General features: G+C 49.5%; 1 protein-coding gene across 2 annotated transcripts; it reads right to left on the bottom strand.

Annotated features, from left to right (window-relative positions):
- Positions 1-15,803: 15,803 nt before the first annotated feature.
- LOC119307562 (reticulon-like protein B18) lies at positions 15,804-18,402 on the bottom strand. Of its 2 annotated transcripts, none has more exons than XM_037583637.1 (8): positions 17,768-18,402; positions 17,525-17,684; positions 17,351-17,425; positions 17,123-17,264; positions 16,951-17,020; positions 16,802-16,867; positions 16,571-16,693; positions 15,804-16,163 (listed from the first exon to the last, which is right to left on the bottom strand). In XM_037583637.1, the coding sequence occupies exons 1-8, from the start codon at positions 18,315-18,317 to the stop codon at positions 16,108-16,110; spliced, it is 1,242 nt and encodes a 413-aa protein (XP_037439534.1). In that variant the 5' UTR covers positions 18,318-18,402; the 3' UTR covers positions 15,804-16,107. The 2 variants fall into 2 exon arrangements, with proteins under 2 accessions (XP_037439534.1, XP_037439535.1); XM_037583638.1 differs by having other exon boundaries at positions 17,123-17,261; positions 17,768-18,400.
- Positions 18,403-19,357: the final 955 nt, after the last annotated feature.

Below are 19,357 nucleotides of genomic sequence, written 5' to 3'. Positions count from 1 at the left end.
TTTGCTCCCCACTCGATAGGATTTTAGAAACTTAGGCGAGCACTGGGCTGCAGCTAAGCCCCCGAGTGGGAGGTTTGCTCTCCACTCGGTAGGATTTTAGAAACTTAGGCGAGCACTGGGCTGCAGCTAAGCCCCCAAGTGAGAGGTTTGCTCTCCACTCGGTAGGATTTTAGAAACTTAGGCGAGCACTGGGCTGCAGCTAAGCCCCCGAGTGAGAGGTTTGCTCTCCACTCGGTAGGGTTTTCGTGGCACGGCTTTGGGGGAGAAGGTAGCAGTCGACCTGCGCTTCGTCCCCCTTGTGGGACGCACGTTGTGTTTGTGATGTAGCTCGGAAGGAGGAAGCAGGGGTCGACCTGCGCCTCGTCCTCCTTGCGAAGCGTACGATGTCTTTTATCCTTAGGCGAACACAAGGTTGCAGCTAAGCCTCCGAGTGGAAGACTGGCTTATCACTCGGTAGGATTTTCAATATCTTAGGCGAGCACTGGGCTACAACTAAGCCTCCGAGTGGAAGGCTGGCTTACCACTCGGTAGGATTTTGTTTTACTTAGGCGAAACGGATTCGCAGCTAAGCCTCCGAGTGGAAGGCTGGCTTACCACTCGGTAGGATTTTAGAAAACTTAGGCGAGCACTGGGCTGCAGCTAAGCCTCCGAGTGGAAGGTTGGCTTACCACTCAGTAGGATTTTGTTTTACTTAGGCAAAACGGATTCGCAGCTAAGCCCCCGAGTGGAAGGCTGGCTTACCACTCGGTAGGATTTTAGAAAACTTAGGCGAGCACTGGGCTGCAGCTAAGCCTCCGAGTGGAAGGCTGGCTTACCACTCGATAGGATTTTGTTTTACTTAGGCAAAACGGATTCGCAGCTAAGCCTCCGAGTGGAAGGCTGGCTTACCACTCGGTAGGATTTTTTACAAGCTTAGGCGAACCGGGTTCGCAGCTAAGCTACCCACCGGGGGACAGATTTATGAGAGCAAAAGCAATGACAATTACTAAGAAAATTATGAAACTCTTGTCTTTGATGAATATACTACAGGAGTACTTTTATTACAACTCATCCGAATGAAAAACTTAAGTATAAAAAGGGCGGAGTAAGTCAGCGTTCCATGCTCTGGGCTCATCAATCTGGTGCTCGACATTGTAAAGGCGGTATGCCCCATTATGGAGAACCTTGGTGACGATGAAGGGACCTTCCCAAGTAGGAGCAAGCTTGTGTGGTTTCTGTTGATCCACTCGGAGAACTAAATCTCCCTCCTGGAAAGCTCGACTCTTCACATTTCTGGCATGGAAGCGACGCAAGTCCTGCTGGTAAATGGTCGATCGGATCAAGGCCATCTCTCTTTCTTCTTCTAGAAGGTCGACTGCGTCCTGTCGGGCTTGCTCTACTTCAGCTTCGGTGTAGAGTTCGACTCGGGGTGCATTGTGAAGCAGGTCACTCGGCAAGACTGCTTCGGCTCCGTAGACCAAGAAGAACGGAGTCCTCCCAGTCGACCAATTTGGCGTGGTCCTTAATCCCCAAAGCACCGACGGAAGTTCGTCGACCCATGCACCAGCTGCGTGTTTGAGGTCGCGCATCAGTCGGGGTTTCAACCCTTTGAGAATTAGGCCATTTGCTCGTTTTGCTTGCCCATTCAACTGAGGGTGGGCGACTGAAGCGTAGTCGACTCGTGTACCTTGAGATGCGCAGAAGGCTCTAAACTCTTCGGAGTCCAAGTTTGACCCATTGTCTGTGATAATACTGTGGGGAACTCCATATCTGAATACCAACTCTCTGATGCAGCTGATGGCGGTGCTGGCATCCAGATTCTTGATGGGTTTAGCCTCGATCCACTTAGTGAACTTGTCGACTGCTACCAATACATGGGTGTAGCCGTTTCTGCCTGTCCTCAGTGGTCCAACCATATCCAACCCCCATACAGCAAAAGGCCAGACGAGTGGAATGGTCTTCAAGGCTGAGGCGGGTTTGTGTGACATATTGGAGTAAAATTGACATCCTTCACACTTGTCGACTATCTCTTTCGCCATCTCATTTGCTTTGGGCCAGTAAAAACCCGCTCGGTATGCTTTAGCCACGATGGTCCGAGAGGACGCATGATGGCCACAGGTCCCCGAGTGGATGTTGTTGAGAATCATTCGACCTTCCTCTGGCGTTATGCATTTCTGGCTGACTCCAGTCGTACTTTCTCTGTATAACTGTCCCCTCATGACAGTGAAGGCTTTGGATCGGCAGACGATCTCCCGAGCCTCTTCTTCATTCTCGGGGAGCTCTTTCCTCAGAATATAGGCGATATAGGGCACTGTCCAGTCGGGAGTGATGACCAGAACTTCCATGATCAAGTCGACCACAGCTGGGACCTCGACTTCAGTCGGATCTGTGGCACTTTTTGGCTGCAGGGCTTCCTCAGTGAAAGGATCTTCTTGAACCGACGGCGTGTGAACATGCTCCAAAAACACGCCACTCGGAATGGCTTCCCTCTTGGAACCTATCTTGGCCAAGTCATCGGCTGCTTGATTTTTCAGTCGGGGAACGTGATGGAGCTCTAATCCCTCAAATTTCTTCTCCAGCTTACTGACTGCATTGCAGTATCCAGTCATGGCTGGGCTTCTGACATCCCACTCCTTCATCACTTGGTTGACCACTAAGTCCGAGTCGCCATAGACCATGAGGCGACGGACGCCGAGTGAAATGGCCATACGCAACCCGTATAAGAGTGCTTCGTATTCTGCTTCATTGTTGGAGGAATCAAAGTGAATCTGGAGTACATATCTGAGTTTATCTCCTCGGGGGGAAACCAAGACCACTCCGGCACCGGAACCATTCAGCATTTTGGAGCCATCGAAGAACATAGTCCAGTGCTCTGAGTGAACTTGGGTTGGTAACTGCTGTTCAGTCCACTCGGCGAGGAAATCTGCTATTGCATGGGACTTGATAGCTTTCTTTGCCTCAAATCTGATATCTAGGGGAAGAAGTTCAATCGCCCATTTTGCCACTCGACCGGTTGCATCTCTGTTGTGCAGAATCTCTGATAAGGGGGCGTCGGTGACGACTATGATAATATGGTCAGATAAGTAGTGAGCAACTTTCTTCGTGGTCATATAAATCCCATATACAAGCTTCTGATAATGAGGGTATCGTTGCTTGGATGGGGTCAGGACTTCGGAAATGTAATACACTGGGCGCTGAACTTTGAAGGCTTTCCCTTCCTCTTCTCACTCGACCGTAAGTACAGTACTGATGACTTGTCCTGTGGCTGCAATGTAAAGCAGCAAAGGCTCTTTGCTGATTGGGGCAGCAAGCACCGGCTGGGTGGAAAGCAGGGTTTTTAACTCTGCAAACGCTGCATCAGCTTCTGGAGTCCACTCGAACTTGTCTGACTTCTTCATCAGTCGGTAAAGAGGCAATGCCTTTTCACCGAGGCGAGAGATGAATCGACTTAATGCGGCCAAGCATCCAGTAAGTTTCTGGACATCGTGCACACGCACGGGGTGTTTCATTCGGAGTATAGTGCCAACTTTTTCTGGGTTAGCGTCGATTCCTCGTTCGGAAAAGAGAAAACCGAGTAACTTTCCGCCAGGAACTCCAAATGTGCATTTTGATGGATTAAGCTTGATATCATACCTCCTGAGGTTGGCAAATGTTTCAGCGAGGTCAGTCAGCAGGTCGGAACCTTTCCGTGACTTGACCACAATGTCATCCATGTACGCTTCCACATTCCGACTGATTTGAGTGAGCAAACACTTCTGAATCATCCTCATGAACGTGGCTCCGGCATTCTTGAGGCCGAATGGCATGGTGACATAACAGAAGCATCCGAATGGGGTGATGAAAGCCGTTTTGATCTCATCGGGTCCAAACAGACGGATCTGATGGTACCCGGAATAAGCGTCCAAAAAAGAAAGTCGCTCACATCCCGCAGTCGAGTCGACTATTTGGTCGATGCGGGGAAGAGAAAAATGATCTTTCGGGCAGGCCCGATTGATATGCTTGAAATCGATGCACATGCGAAGCGAATTGTCCTTTTTGGAGACCATGACGACATTGGCGAGCCACTCGGAGTGGTAAATCTCTCGGATAAACTCTAATGCTAGGAGCCGAGCCACTTCTTCGCCAATGGCCTTTCTTTTTTGGACGGCGGACCGTCGCAGATGTTCCTTTACAGGTTTTGCCTTTGAATCGACTCGTAGACGATGCTCAGCCAGGCCCCTGGGTACACCCGGCATGTCAGAAGGTTTCCATGCAAAGATGTCCCAGTTCTCACGGAGGAACTAGATGAGCGCTTCTTCCTATTTGGGGTCGAGTGTTGTGGAGATATGAGTCGGAGCAGCGTTTGGGTCGGTCGGGTGGATGTGGACGGGTTTTGTCTCACCGGATGACTACAACGCTGATTCCGTAGCAGGCTTCTTGGCTCGCAACAAATCACTCGGGTCTGCGTTCCTTTGGTGTTCCTGCCACTCTTCTGCCACCATCTGAGCATCGGCGATCTTCGAGCCTTTCTGGAAGCACTCTTCTGCCTTCTTGTGGTTACCAGTGACAGTGGTCACGCCTTTAGGGCCAGGTATCTTTAGTTTGAGGTACACGTAACATGGTCGAGCCATAAAACGTGCATAAGCTGGCCTGCCCAAAATTGCATGATAGGCACTCTGGAAATCCACAACCTCAAATGTCAGCTTCTCTTTGCGGAAATTCTTTGAATCACCAAAGACTACGTCAAGAGCAGACTGGCCGAGTGATGCGGCCTTCTTGCCAGGGATGACTCCATAAAAACTCATGTTGCTTGTGCTCAGCCTGGCCATCGGAATGCCCATCCCTTTCAGCGTCTCAGCATACAGTATATTCAAACTGCTGCCGCCGTCCATCAACACTTTGGTCAGTCGAGTGCCTTCAACGACGGGATCGACCACCAGCGCTTGCCTCCTGGGGGTGGCTATGTGCGTGGGGTGATCAGATTGGTCGAATGTAATGGCAGTCTGAGACCACTTCAGGTAATTGGGTGTTGACGGAGCAGCCATATTCACCTCTTGGTTTATAACTTTCAGCCGGTTTTTGCTCTCAACATCAGCAAAAATCATCAAGGTGGAATTGACTTGCAGATATTCCTCATCACTATCCTCCTTGTCCTCAACCTTGTCCGAGTCTTTTTCTTTGTCCTTGGGCTGCTTCCCTTGGAACTGCTATATCAGGAGTCGACACTGTCGAGTGGTATGCTTCGGGTAGATGAAATTACCCTCTTCGTCTTTATTGGTGTGGATGTGACATGGTAAATCCAACACGTCATTTCCTTCTTTATCTTTCACTTTCTTGGGGTTCCAGGGCCCCTTGGGTTTCCCTTTGAACTTTCCTGGGTTCAGGGCCAAGGCTTCTCCAGGTGCGGCTGGCTCGGCTTTACGCTTTTGCTTCCGACTCGAATTTCCGCCTCCGGTGTCCTGGGCGACTGACTTGTGCTTGCTGCTCCGGAGCCGATCCTCTTCCTCACCATTGGCATACTTGGTGGCAATTCCCATCATTCGACTCGGAGACATGTCTCTGGTTCGACCGAATTTCAGACTTAGCTCCCTGTACTTTACGCCCTCCTTGAAGGCGCAAACTGCCTAGTGATCAGATACATTTTCTACTGTGTGATGCAGTGTGATCCATCTCTGGATGTAATCCCTCAGAGTCTCATTCGACTTTTGCACACAAGATTGCAGCTCTGTCAGTCCCGCCGGCCGCTTGCACGTTCCTTCGAACATCCTGACAAACACTCGGGAGAGATCCTCCCACGTGTAGATGCTGCTGGGTGTCAACTGATTCAGCCATGCCCTGGCTGATCCTTCCAACATGAGAGGCAGATGCTTCATGGCCACCTCGTCATTTCCACCGCCGATCTGAACGGCCACTCGGTAGTCCTCAAGCCAAGTATCGGGCTTGGACTCACTGTTGAACTTGCTAACTCCAGTCGCCAACCTGAAGTTGAGAGGAATCACTGCGGCTCTGATGGCTCTGCTGAAACACTCTGGCCCGGAGACGTGCACTCGGCTGCTTGTGGGTACATCTCTGTCATTACCCTCTCTGTGGGCTCTGTTCCGGTCGACCAGACCTTGAACGATGATGGATCTCGCATCAAAGCCTGGTTCTCTGGGGTCGACTGGAACTCTTTGCCCGCCACTGTACTGACGTCTGTCATCCTGCCGTCGAGGCATATATGATCCACCCCTCCGGGGAGGAGTGGGCACTCGACGTTGATTGTTGCGATCGACTCGGTGATCATCCTGCTCATAATTCATGTACTGATCATGTCGGTCGCCATGTCCTTCACGCCTCGGGGGCGATCTGGGGCTATGAGCTGACTGGACAGTATTCGCTGCCACGGACCTGCTATGAATCATGTTTCACGACTGCGACACAGCCGAATTCCGATCTCCAGCTGCTCGGAGTAAATCCCTGATCTGCATCAAGCCTCTGCCAGCCTCTGACTGGGAAGGCTGAATCGACTCTACTATGCGTGTTGCAGCTGCCAAATTCTGGATTGGAGTGCGGTATACCTGAGTCGGGGGTTTGAAGAGTTGGCGTCGACTGGAGTCTAGAATCTGTTGCCGCACGCGCTCGTCAAGTGCCCACTGAAGGTTCTCCAGTCGAGTGCGCTCAGCCAGGTTGGCCAAGCGTGCGTCCTCTAAGGCGCGAGCCTCAGGGGTTTCTCCAACGATCGGAGTATGGAGCGCATCCATGTTCCGGCGGTGAAGCTCTTCCCTCTGCTGTGAGTCGAGGGGCTCGGGGCGGTACTCCTCATGGTCGTGCGACGGATCGCCCCCGCCGTTGCCTCCCTCGGCGCCAGGAAAGCCGGGAGGAACATGCGGCCCATTGACCATCATGACCTCCGCCGCCGGATCACTGCTGTCGCATTCGGATGCAGTCTCTACGGAGCCAGTCGATAGGTCGAACATGCCGTAGAGAGATTCGTCGGGCTCGATTGCCGCGACTTGGGTAGCGGTCGACTGGCGAGCCACTGCGTGCCTCACCCACCGCTAGAGCCTCGACCGACCGGAGCGCTTACGCCGGCGGGGAGCTAGGAGGGAGGATGACACGAAAACCAGCCGATACTGAGTCGACGGTTGCCGCAGAAGGACGCCGCGGACGCATGCTCGAAAATGCGTTGCTCCGCGGACCGGGAGCGCATCCACGTCGAGCGGAGCCTCCTGCAGCCAGGCAGAGTCGTCGGCGACGAACGTGAGCGCGCCGAGACGGATCTCGCGGCCCTCAACCAAAACTCCGCCTGAAATCATGATGATGGGAATTGAAAAGATCGCAACTTCTCCAACAAGTCGCTAACACACCTGCCCCACGGTGGGCGCCAATTGTCGTGGTTCTAAGTCTGACAGTAGAATGGGGGTAGGTATGGAGAGGCAAGATCCTAGCTATGGAGCAGTTGTACACACGAGTGTTTTACGAGTTCAGGCCCTTCTCAGAGGAAGTAACAGCCCTACGTCTCGGAGCCCGGAGGCGGTCGACTGGATTATGTGTGTGAGAGTTACAGGGGTGCGAACCCTTCTACCAGTGGAGAGGGGTGGCTTATATAGAGGACGCCAAGACCCCAGCCAGCCCACGTAGCAGAGGGTTAAAGTACATTAAGGTCAGACGTTACTGGTAACGCCCTACATAAAGTGCCATCATGGCCATTAAGACTACTTAATTACAGACCGTTTGGATACAGAGTAGATCCTGAACTCCTGATGGTCGAGTGAGTCTTCATGGTCGAGTGTCTTCAGGTTCGTCGAGTGTCTTCTAGTCCGTCGAGTGGGGTCCCTCTTGGTCGACTAGAAGACGGCTTCTTCTAAGAGATGTCCTTGGGGAGGGTACCTTGGTCAGGTTCATGACCCTACCCTAGGTACATGACTTCATCAATCATGCCTTGGGATTAGCTATGATGGTGAACCTTGGTAAATAATCTTGGAGCCGTGCTCGTGCTTGTGTGATTTTCCTGTACGGATCGACGTGTCCTTCGGATTATCCTAAGAGCAAGTACAATAGAGCTGAGTCAGCGGGTTATAAGGAATAAACTAGTATATTTCTGCTTAGTTGGAGGAAAGAGAAGAGGAGAGAGAAGGTAAGCGGGCTCTTCGCGAAAAGTCAGCTCTAGCACATGCTCCTAGGCACTTTGTGAAAATGAAAGGTGGGCCACATAATAAAAAAGAAGTACACTCTTTTGATTTACTATTGTATATGTTGACTATAATATAGGTTGTAGATGACATGGCACTGGCTTAGAGCATGGTTAATAGTATAGCCAGCTGCTGGCTATAAGCCAGTGCCATGTCATCTACAGATCATCTTATAGTCAACATGTACAATAGTAGATCAAAAGAGTGTGCTACTTTTTTATTTTGTGGCCCACCTTTCATTCTCACAAAGTGCCTAGGAGCACGTGCTAGAGCTCGCTCTTCACGAAGAGCCCGCTTACCTTCTCTCTCCTCTTCTCTTTCCTTCAACTAAGCAGAAATACACTAATTTATTCCTTATAGCCCGCTGACGGACAATGCTTCGGTGCCTTAAGGCACCTACCTTTGTGTCTATGACATATGGGTCTAACAGGTGGCTGGCCCACATGTCAGTGACCCAAAGGCAGGTGCCTTTAAGGCACCGAAGCTGTGTCCCCCGCTGACTCAACTCTATTGTACTTGCTCTTATAGCCAGCAGCTGGCTATACTATTAACCATGCTCTAACAAGTTTGAGGAGTTAATCATTTGAGGGATCGGTTACCTAGGGCTTAACTGCTCAAAATGTAATATCTTAAAGAGTTAATTTTCAGGGTTTGGTTAGAGATGCCCTTGTGTTCAAAGCCGAAAGAGCTTATCACTTAGTATGTTAGAATATGAATATTACTTAAATTTGAATTAACTACACTTCCATGTTTTGACAATTTTCATAGTCTATTTCATGTTGTCAGATTCGGCAGTCTTGCATCGGTCATTATAATATTTTCCTTTCCTCACAAATCGGAGGTTATGGTAAAGTATGACACCTTTGAATTAGAGAACCGAATTGTATGTGCCCCCAAAAGACTGTTGAGAGCTCATACACACACTTCTCATTTATACCATGTCACTGACTCTCCAGCTACGGTCTTCCTGGGACATTGTATTTCGACAGTGCAGAAAAACTATGGTCGACTGCTTCTGCTATGAAGTACGTATTTTCTGAGAGAACTTCCATGACTCGCCATGCACTCATCCCCATCCTCACCGGCGGAGGCTGGCGACTTCGGAATTCTGGTGGCAGCTATGGCAACAAGCCCGTGGTCGTTTATGGTGTAGAATTATAATTTAAACTGCCAAAACGTCTTACATTTTGGTGTTGAAAGAATCGACAAAAGATGTAACAACATTCGTCCTCTTGGTTCTGTGATTTTTTTTATGTGATAATACACCCTTATAAATGTTCTATTTTTTCGTGATCTAGTAGCAAAGATGAATCGTTGGATAATAGGGATGATGACAGCGAATTTCACTGTACTAGGTTCCCGGTCCGGTGGACTTGACTGATATTTTTTCCGAAAAAGGAACTCCCCGGCCTCTGCATCAGAACGATGCATACGGCCACATTAATAAATAAATAAATAAGTTCAACAAAGTCTTGCAGTCTGCAGGAAAATGAGAAGCTGGCTCACAATGAGCAACAAAAGCAAATAAAGGCCCAAAACCTACAACGACTGGCAAAAGATAGATAGGTAAACTAGTCGCCTGTCCTATTACATGACCGCCATCCAAACCGGTTGAAGATATTCCGCGCTACCATCTCCCACCGGAGAGATCCAGTAACCAAACGCTCCCTCGCCTCCGTCGGAGTGAGTAAGGACCACGTACGGATTAGCGCAGTAGCCCGGAATAAAACCTGTAAAAAATGAATAGTTGTTGTTCTGTTAAAAGCCAAATCATTTCTGCAGTTTCAAATTGCCCATAACAACGCACACGCTCCTACGCGAATTTGTCTAGCTGTTGCGGACTCTATCCCAACAAGCCACGTTCCAAATAACGACCTGGCCGAATTCGGAGGAGTAATGTTAAAGGCAACTTGCACCGAGCGCCACAATACCCTCGCCAACGGGCAATCAAAGAAGAGGTGCTTGATATTTTCATCCCGATCACAGAAACTACACCTAGTAGAGCATGTCCAGTTGCGTTTAACCAAATTATCCTTCATTAAGATGACTTGTTTATGCACAAACCACATAAACACTTTGATTTTCAGAGGAACCTTAACTTTCCAAACATGTTTGGAACTAGGAATAACACTAGAATTGATGACATCAATGTACATCGACTTGACTATGAATTCCCCAGATCTAGTAAGCTTTCAACACAACTGATCGGGCTGATGAGTAAGCTGAACCTCCATCAGTCTACTCACCAGATGAAGCCAGGCTTCCCATCGGTCTCCAACAAGCACCCTCCTAAACTGAATATTAAGGGGAGTGGACTGCAAACTCGTTGCAACCAGAGCATCACGACGCTGCACAATACGATATAGTGATGGATACTGAAGCGCCAACGACGCTTTCCCCAGCCAAGTATCCTCCCAGAAGCGAGTGTTGTTGCCATCACCAACAATAAACTTTGTTCTATTAAAGAAAGTAGCTTTGACTCTCATTAGCCCTTTCCAGAACGGCGAATCAGTCGGTCTGACTGTCACCTGCGATAAAGTCTTTGAGTGGAGGTACTTGTTACGCAGAATCTGCGCCCAAGTAGCTTCAGTCTTAGCTGCTAACTTATATAGCCACTTACTGAGAAGACATCTGTTCTTGACCTCAAGATTTTCAACACCAAGACCCCCTTGGTCTTTCGGTCGACAGATGACGTCTCATTTGGCTAAACGGTACTTTCTCTTAAGTTCATCACTCTGCCAGAAGAAACGGGACCGATAGAAGTCCAGCCTTTTCCTAACTCCAACTGGTACTTCAAAAAAGGACAAAAGGAACATAGGCAGACTCGTGATCACCGAATTAATAAGAATCAATCGGCCTCCATACGACATGAGTTTGCCCTTCCAGCAGCTCAATTTCTTCTCAAATCGATCCTCGATACCCTTCCATTCGCTGTTTGTCAACTTACGATGATGAATGGGGATACCTAGGTAAGTGAACAGAAGTGCTCCCAATTCATAACCGAACAATTGCTTATATGCATCTTGTTCCTCTTTGGCTCTCCCAAAACAGAACAACTCACTTTTATGGAAGTTAATCTTCAGACCGGTCAATTGCTCAAAAAGGAACAACACCAGCTTCATATTTCTTGCTTTTGCCAAGTCATGCTCCATAAAGATGATTGTATCATCAGCGTACTGCAGGATAGACACACCATCATCAACTAGATGAGGCACCAAGCCACCTACTTGGCCGGCCTCCTTTGCCCTACCTATCAGGATTGCCAACATGCAACGACAATGTTGAACAGAATACGAGACATTGGATCACCTTGTCTCAGGCCCTTACGTGTCTGGAAATAATGACCTATATCGTCATTCACTTTAATTCCAACACTCCCTTTTTGCGTGAAGGATTCAACTTGTCGTCTCCAAGCTTCATCAAAACCCTTCATATGTAGTGCCTGTTGAAGGAAAGGCCATTTGACTTTGTCGTACGCTTTCTCGAAATCCACCTTGAAAACAACGCCATCAAGTTTTTTCGTGTGAATCTCATGGAGCGTTTCATGCAGGACCACAACCCCTTCGAGGATGTTCCTGTCCGGCATGAAAGCAGACTGAGTAGGCTACACCACAGTATGCGCAATCTGTGTGAGCCTATTCGTCCCGACCTTGGTAATTTTTTTGAAACTAACATTGAAAAGACAGATAGGCCGGAATTGCTCAATCCGCACTGCCTCTGTCTTCTTGGGAAGTAAGGTTATCATTCCAAAATTCAGCTGAAAAAGGTGAAACTGACCAGAGAATAAATCATTGAACAACGGCAAGAGATCTCCTTTAATAATATGCCAACACTTCTTATAGAACTCTGCTGGGAAACCATCCGGGCCAGGAGCCTTATTATTCTTCATCTGGGAAATGGCCTCAAACACCTCTTTCTCAGAAAAAGGAGCAATTAAAATATCATTCTCAACAGCCGTAAGTTGAGGTACATCCTCAATCCTAGACTCATCCAACGACACACAGTTGTCCTCTGGAGGCCCAAACAACTGCTTGTAATACTCAGTAATATAGTGCTTTAAGTTTTCCTGACCAAGAATCGTTCCCTCATCTTGTTCAAGCTGAAAGATCCTCTTCTTTCTATGCTTACCATTGGCAATCAAGTGAAAAAATTGTGTGTTTGCGTCCCCCTGAACGACTCTACGAACCTTAGCCCGAAGCGCCCACTTTAGTTCTTCCTCAGAAGGAGCTCTTTCAGCCTCATTTCCGCATCAAGCTTGGCATGAATCTCCGAGGCTGGTAGGATCATGGTTTCGGCCTTTACATCAAGGGACTGAATAAGCACAAGGAGCTGTTCCTTTTCAACCTTATAAATCCCACTAAGATGCTTAGCCCACCCACGTGGGAAGCTTCTCAAATGCCTAATTTTATTCTGCCAGCGCTCAAGCGCAGACCGGCCTCCTGCATCCTTAGCCCATTCTCTGGCTACGAGATCCAAGAAACCTTCTCTCTCAAACCAAGCAAGCTCGAAAGAAAAAAACATTTTTATTTCCCAAGTGGGTGGCCTCCCCAGAGTCCAGGAATAATGGCATGTGATCAGAAATACCACGAGTAAGCGCCTGGACTGTAACATATGGGAATTTCTGCTCTCATTCGACGCTAGCCAGGACTCGATCCAGCTTCTCAAACGTCGGATTTGGCAAGGCGTTAGCCCAGGTAAACTTTCGGCCCGAAAGCTCTATCTCACGCAGATCCAGGCTTTTAATGATTGTGTTAAACATGAATGACCATCGGCCGTCAAAATTGTCATTATTCTTCTCATCACTCCTCCTAATGATATTAAAATCACCCCCCACCAGGATAGGAAGTTGTTCAGAACCACAAATCCTAACCAGATCAGCATGGAAATCCGGTTTGAGCTCGGGCTGTGCGGCACCATATACCGCCACCAAAGCCCAGTTAAACCCAGCTGTCTTCGACCTCATCCTAAACTTAACAGCGAAATCTCCCATGACCACGCTTCAGACTTCTAATGAATCACATCTAACTCCGAGTAAAATCCCACCCGATCTTCCTCGCGGAGGTAGACAATGCCAATCGAAATCAATACCCCCCGAAAGAGTATTTAGAAATTGTGGCGAGAAGTCAGCTCTACCCGTTTCCGACAAAGCGATAAAGTCCAACTTATGCTCAATAGAAGCCTCAGCAAGAAACCTTCTTTTAGCCAAGTCCTTTAGACCTCTGCTATTCCAAAAGATGCCTTTCATATCTCATCATGAAATTTGTTTAGTTGTTCATATCCGAGCGCTCCTCCGCACTGCGGAAACTGGGTAGATCTTCCGCTTCCATTTGCGTTTAGGAGCATTGAAACTCTCCAGCTGGTCCTCACAACCAGTCACAGAGGTGCGCAATTCCACATTGTCTACTCGCTCATCCTCCTCCTCAGGCTCAGGAGACGGTTGAGCCAGATCCGCACAAAGATTATCGAGCGCCCTGACCCCTAAAGCATCGATATCTGAATCATTCATGGGTTTGACCATAGCTAAGTTACGAATCATCTCAAGGGCCCGTTCGGCCTCTAAATCCAGCATATCATTAACCGAGGTTGAGATTTCACTATCATTACTACCTAGTGAAATTCCTAGCTGATTTGCATTATTGATAATCTCATCATTGGAAAAATGCAAAATAGAATTAGAGGTATTGACTGACATACCAGTAGTGACCTCCACGTCACGAAGCTTGGCTGCCCTCATAGCGCACCGCTGCTGAATGTCGTCCACTTCCGGATGGTCCTGGAGACGGCGACTGATATAGAAATTTGTTTTTAATCATGCCATCAGAGAAAACCTTGTTTCAGTTGAGATTAATAGTAGTATGCCCTAAAAGACAATTGATAGCACAATAAGAGCAACTCAAACGGACACGCGCTTTGTCCGCTTTTCATATGTTTGGGTCAGCCAGGCGGACGTGCACGTTCGCATTCTGAAATGGGTCGGCTTGACAGCCCAACGAGGAGGCTGACCCAAATGTACCGGCGTGGAAAAAAATAGCTCGCACGAAATAAACATAATTAAACATAAGTGACCGGTCGAACGCCGGCCAAAGTCCACTTAAACCTAATTAAACATTAACTAAAACATTTAAAAAGTCTGCGCCCGTATGCTGCCGCCCCGCACGCTGCCCTAGACATCGTCGGCCTTACCCTTGCCCTTGGCATCGACGCCGCCGTCGCCATCGCCGGTGAGGTCGATGAAGACGGGAGTAGGGCCAGCCCACCCGAACGCTACCTAGTACGCTGCCAGGACAGCCTCCTCCGGCGTCTGCTGGGGCGGCAGCATTGCGGCTAGCCGCGCGCGCTCCTCCTCCTCCTACTCCTCGAGCTAGAGCGCATCCGCGTCGCGTTGGAGCATGGCCTCGTAGCGCATCTGCTCCTCACCGCCGGCCTGCTCCTAGCGGAGCCAGTGCGCCTTCCAGCGCTCGAGGTGGGCGGCCTCCTGCGCTAGCGTCGCGACGAAGTGGGCGGAAGGCGCGCTCACCCACTCGCGGTACTGGCCCGTCCACAAGTAGGCCTCCTCCGGCCAAGTGGGTGGAGGCGGGGAGCGCTTCCGCATCGGCTCCGGCTCCGTCTTGGGCTGGATGGGCGGCGACGGTGGCGGTGGCGGCACTGGGATGGGCTGGAGCAAGCCCTTGCCCTGTCCATCACAGGGCAAGGACTTGCTCCAGCCCATCCCAGTGTGCGTCCTCCTCAAGGCGGCTAGCCTCCAGCGCGTGCTGCAGGGCGTCCTCGAGGGTGGCTTGGTACTCCGCCTCCGCCTCCATGTCCTCCAGCTGTACCTGCGGGGGCGGCGGTAGGAACGGCGGCGGGACGACGTGGAAACCCGAACGCCGTTGCTCCTCGTGTTCGAAGGCGAACCAAGCCTCCCAGTTGGAGAGTCGGCGGCGCACTCAGGCAGCCAACGCTGCTCCGGCGTGAGCTGCGTGCGGCACCGGCGCACCTCCTCCTTGTGCGCCCATTGGCTCCGCGGAACCGCCTGCACCGGGATCCGTTGCGGATCCAGGTGCCAATGGTGTGGCAGCGTGACGTCGGAGTACGACAGCGGCTGCCTGTACTCCCAGTGCCACCGTGCTTGGTGCACTGGGATGTGAAGGCGCCGACGATCAGGGCGGAAACGTGTCGGCGCCGGAGGAGGGGGACAGGGAGCACGGGAGGACGAGGCGCCGGGGGTGCCCTTGCCCTTGCCCTTGACATTGATGCTGCCAAAGAGGCCCATCGCGCGCTAGGGTTTGCTGTCGTCAGCGAGGAAGCAAAGGGAGTGGTGGGAGGCCAGATGTGGACGGGAGAAGTGGATGAGGCCGGCCCCCGCCGCATGCGTGCTTAAAAAAGGACGCTTCCACTGGCTGACTAGTGGCCCCGCTGTCGGCGGTCGTCATAAATAAGACGACCGGTGGCGGTTGGGTGGTCTAAAGGTGGGCACGCGACGGACGCCGAGGAGACGCACGACGCGTCCACTCCGCGTCGGTGCCGACGTATTTCAGGCGCAATTTTGGGCCAGAAATGGGTCGGCGCGGACGCGATTTGCGTTTGAGTCGGCGCATGGGGCCTCCACTTTCGTCCGCGCCGACCCAAATGGACGCAGGCGGACGAAATTGTTCGCCCCATTGGAGTTGCTCGAAGAAGAATTAGCTTTTGTCAAACGTTCAATGAAATGGCTTATTAATATTATAAAATTGCAGGAGTGGAGAACAATACGGTGGAACTTGTCCTGATCCTGCAATATGCCTCATGTCTACTGCTGCTAGTTCGTTGTTACAGACATCATAGTTAAGTGTACAACCACTAGATGTGGAAGAAATTATTATTGTAAGTAAATAAAAAAATAATCTTTTTACACATCAAAAGCATTCCTGCGGCAAATTCAACTCCGGTCTTCTATGGTTCTACCTCCATTTGCTGTTCTAGTGCTCTTGATCATCTTGGCAACATTCAACTTCCCGGATCACACCAGCCCTGCGGTCTGATGATTGTACCGCAGTATCACTACTGAAATGAAGGCTGCCAGAAAAAGATGCACTTTCATGTATAATGAATTTGCCGCAGTCATGAACGATTTTTCACATTGAATTTGAATTCAACCGGAATCATAAGAAAAGGAATGTTTTCTCATGCACCAAGTGTCTAAAGCTCGCACATGAGATGTTAACACTACCTATCCAATATTGAAAATTGACTTGGGTTTTAGTTTCCTGAAACCCTCCAGGCCATTTCTTTCTAGATTCTTTTGGTGGAGAAAATGACACCATACAGGTGTCAGAATTTACACAACTTTTTCCATGTGCAAATCAAGGCTCATATGGTAAACTTCTTGTCATTTGCTAATAAATATATCATACTTTCATCAGCACTGCATTGGAGCTAAATCTGAAAGATTGCCACCACAAAAAAAGTTTTCCCAACTGTACCTGCCACGAAGCGTGTCTTAACACTAAACAAATTCCAGCAAACTGTCACTGCTGTACCCGCAACGAATTTCTTGCGGGGGCAAGCCTTCCATGCTTCTAGAGCCCGGTCTATCAAATTCTCAGCTGGGGTAAAAAGGGTAGACATCGCTGTTAGTGTTATGCTATGAGTTTGGGTAACAGTAGCCATATATAACAAATAAGGTAATCCAGAGTATGGACTACTAATTATACCTATCACATGAATTTGAGTTGAATAGCAGATATAAAGCTTTGGGAGTGTAAAACTGGTGAAGAAACCTGCAAAAATTCGTGAATAAGAAAATGATATAGGACCGCAGTCATGCTAAGATTGTTCTGATAGTACTTTATGTCTTTTGTACCTGTGGCTAGAAGCCTCCATACCGTAATCAGACTACCGTATTTTGCGCCGAACAGAAGAACAGGCAATACCTAAGATTCAGATATCAGAGAGACAAAGATTTATAAATTACTTAGGGAAAAAGTTATGCTTCAGCCAGAACGATCCAGTTAGGAATACAATTTAATGCTTACTTTGAGAGTCATCGATGGGTTGCCCGAGAAGATCACTTGTGCCGTGGATATGATGGAGTTAGCAATCGGCAACACAGCTCCGGCAGCACGAATCACATCTTTTTCAGTCAACTGGAAGTTCGTTTCCCTCACCGGCTGCCTGCTACAAAACTGTAATTAATTGCTCGGTTCGAACAGAGTAACGAACTAGTTCTGTGGCACAAATGATCATTGGTTCATACTTCGTACCTCTGTGGCACAGAATCCTTAAAGAAGGCTAGACCCAAAATGATAACGCCCAGCTGACAAAATACAGAAATTGGGCTGCAGAGATGGTCACCGGAAAATTATACGAGATTAGCATAGGAAGAAACATAGAACAGAGTAGAGATTTGAGGTAAAAGAGTAGCAGATCACGCATACCTGAAAGTGATCTCTCTTGAAAAGGAGAAAGATAAGAAGAACATGGATCCCAGCCCGAACCAGAGTGCTGATTTCGCCACGTCCTTCCACACCACTAGCTCGACGACCCTTTCCCAGAGACTTTCCCATCCGGACTGCTCCAGAGCGTCAGTTTCTGTGACTAAAACAACAACAGCAGTTACTAGGAAGTGAGCATTCGGATCTAGCAATGCTTTCTTCAACCAGAAATCTAGCAATGCTCACCATGAGTGGCATCGGCAGGAGCAGGAACCAAGGCCAAACTCATGTCGTCCTCCTTCCCTGGGGCGGCGGCCGCCGCCGCCACCGCCTTGTCCACAGCCACCGCGGCCGCGACCTTGGAGGCCACCCTGGAGGACCTCCTCCTGCGCGCCTTCCTAATGGCTTCCTCCTCCGGCTCGGCCTCCTTCTCCAGCCTCCGCCTCGCCCGCCTCGCGTTCCTCGGCGAGGCCCCCGCGGGCGTCGCGCGCCGCCGCCTGGGAGGCGTCCCCGCCATCTCCAGGCTCGAATCCACGCCGCCTGCCCCGGCCGCGCCCCGCTGTCCCGAGCGGGTGCGGCGGGAGGTCGGGGACGGGGACAGCAGGAGCAGCTCGTGGAGCGAGTACCCGCCGGAAAGCTGCAGCGGCGACGGCATGGGCGACCTCTGGCCCGTCGGCTTCGGCGGCGGCGTCGCCATGGGCTCCTCCTCAGCCGCGGGGGAGGGGTGGTGGTACGGAGGCGTCCGGAGCTTCGCGGATGGGGCCGGCGAGGTGGGGTTCATGGCCATGGCCGCCATGTGCTGGTCGATTTGCTTGATTGCTTCGGTCTGTGCGGGTTTGGGTGTGAGTCTTTTGGCGTTTAAAAGTCAAGGGCGGTCATGGAGGAAAGGAAAGCGAGACTACATAGATTCGTTGGGCCCACGTATCAGAGAGGAGGTGCCCGATATAGCCGTTGCGGAGTTCGACAAGCGGCCAGGGCACGTGGCGGGTGTGCTGGGTGACTCGCGAATGGCCCGTTGGGGGTGGGTCAAGTTTAGGGCCTGCTCGGTTCACATGAATTTGAAAGGAAACTTCGGATCCACTAAAAACGATTTTGACTCAAACAAAAAATAAATAAAAACGATCAAAGTCCCCTAAAAAAATTAAAAAAACAATCAAAGGAAACTTGGAATGAGAGATTCTCACAGGAATTTTCACCTTGAACAATGAAAAAAAATTAGCACGCTATATCGGACTTAAAGTTCACTATTAACGTGCTATATCGCACTATAGTGTGTTATTAGTACAAAAATTGCGCTCTGATTCATTTAGCGAGCCATTTGTCGACACTTTTCAGTGCCCTTGTTGCGTTCAACACGAAGGAAGAACCGTGATGAATAGTAAAACGCAGGAAAGTTCCTCTATTCATACAAATTTCACAAGAATCCAAACACTCACCCGGAGGCAATTTTCCCTGAGGCCCGATGCAATTCACCGGAAGAGCACGTAGGTAGAATAATTTTTAGGGGGCCTTTTGATTAGCAGAATTTCAAAAACGAAAGAATATGAAAACATAGGATTGACCAGCAAAAAGGGGAAACATATAATTGCCATGTCATGCTCATTTGAATCCTATATAATTTACTTTTGCATGATTGCATTACAGGAAGACAAAGGATTCTTTCGAGGGTTTCAGTAATTGCTATGTCTTTTATGAAATGTAGAATAAATAAATCCTTAGGAAAAATCCTATCGAATTTGCTCTTACAAATCAAACAACAAACATAGAAAACATTCGAAGGATTCCAATCCTTCAAAATTCCTAGAAAAATCTTTTAAATTGAAGGAGCCCCGAACA

The sequence above is a fragment of the Triticum dicoccoides genome, chromosome 5B (assembly GCF_002162155.2).
Source record: "Triticum dicoccoides isolate Atlit2015 ecotype Zavitan chromosome 5B, WEW_v2.0, whole genome shotgun sequence".
In the NCBI taxonomy this organism is placed as follows: Eukaryota; Viridiplantae; Streptophyta; class Magnoliopsida; order Poales; family Poaceae; genus Triticum; species Triticum dicoccoides.
Note: the sequence above shows the minus strand (reverse complement) of the source record. Positions and strands in the feature narration are given on the sequence as shown.

Coding starts and splice junctions, on each gene's coding strand:
- LOC119307562 (XM_037583637.1), bottom strand. CDS start 18,317: ATGGCGGCCATGGCCATGAACCCCACCTCGCCGGCCCCATCCGCGAAG. Junction 17,685..17,767: donor TCCTGCCGATGCCACTCATG/GTGAGCATTGCT, acceptor TTGTTGTTTTAG/TCACAGAAACTGACGCTCTG. Junction 16,694..16,801: donor AACTCAAATTCATGTGATAG/GTATAATTAGTA, acceptor TTTTTACCCCAG/CTGAGAATTTGATAGACCGG.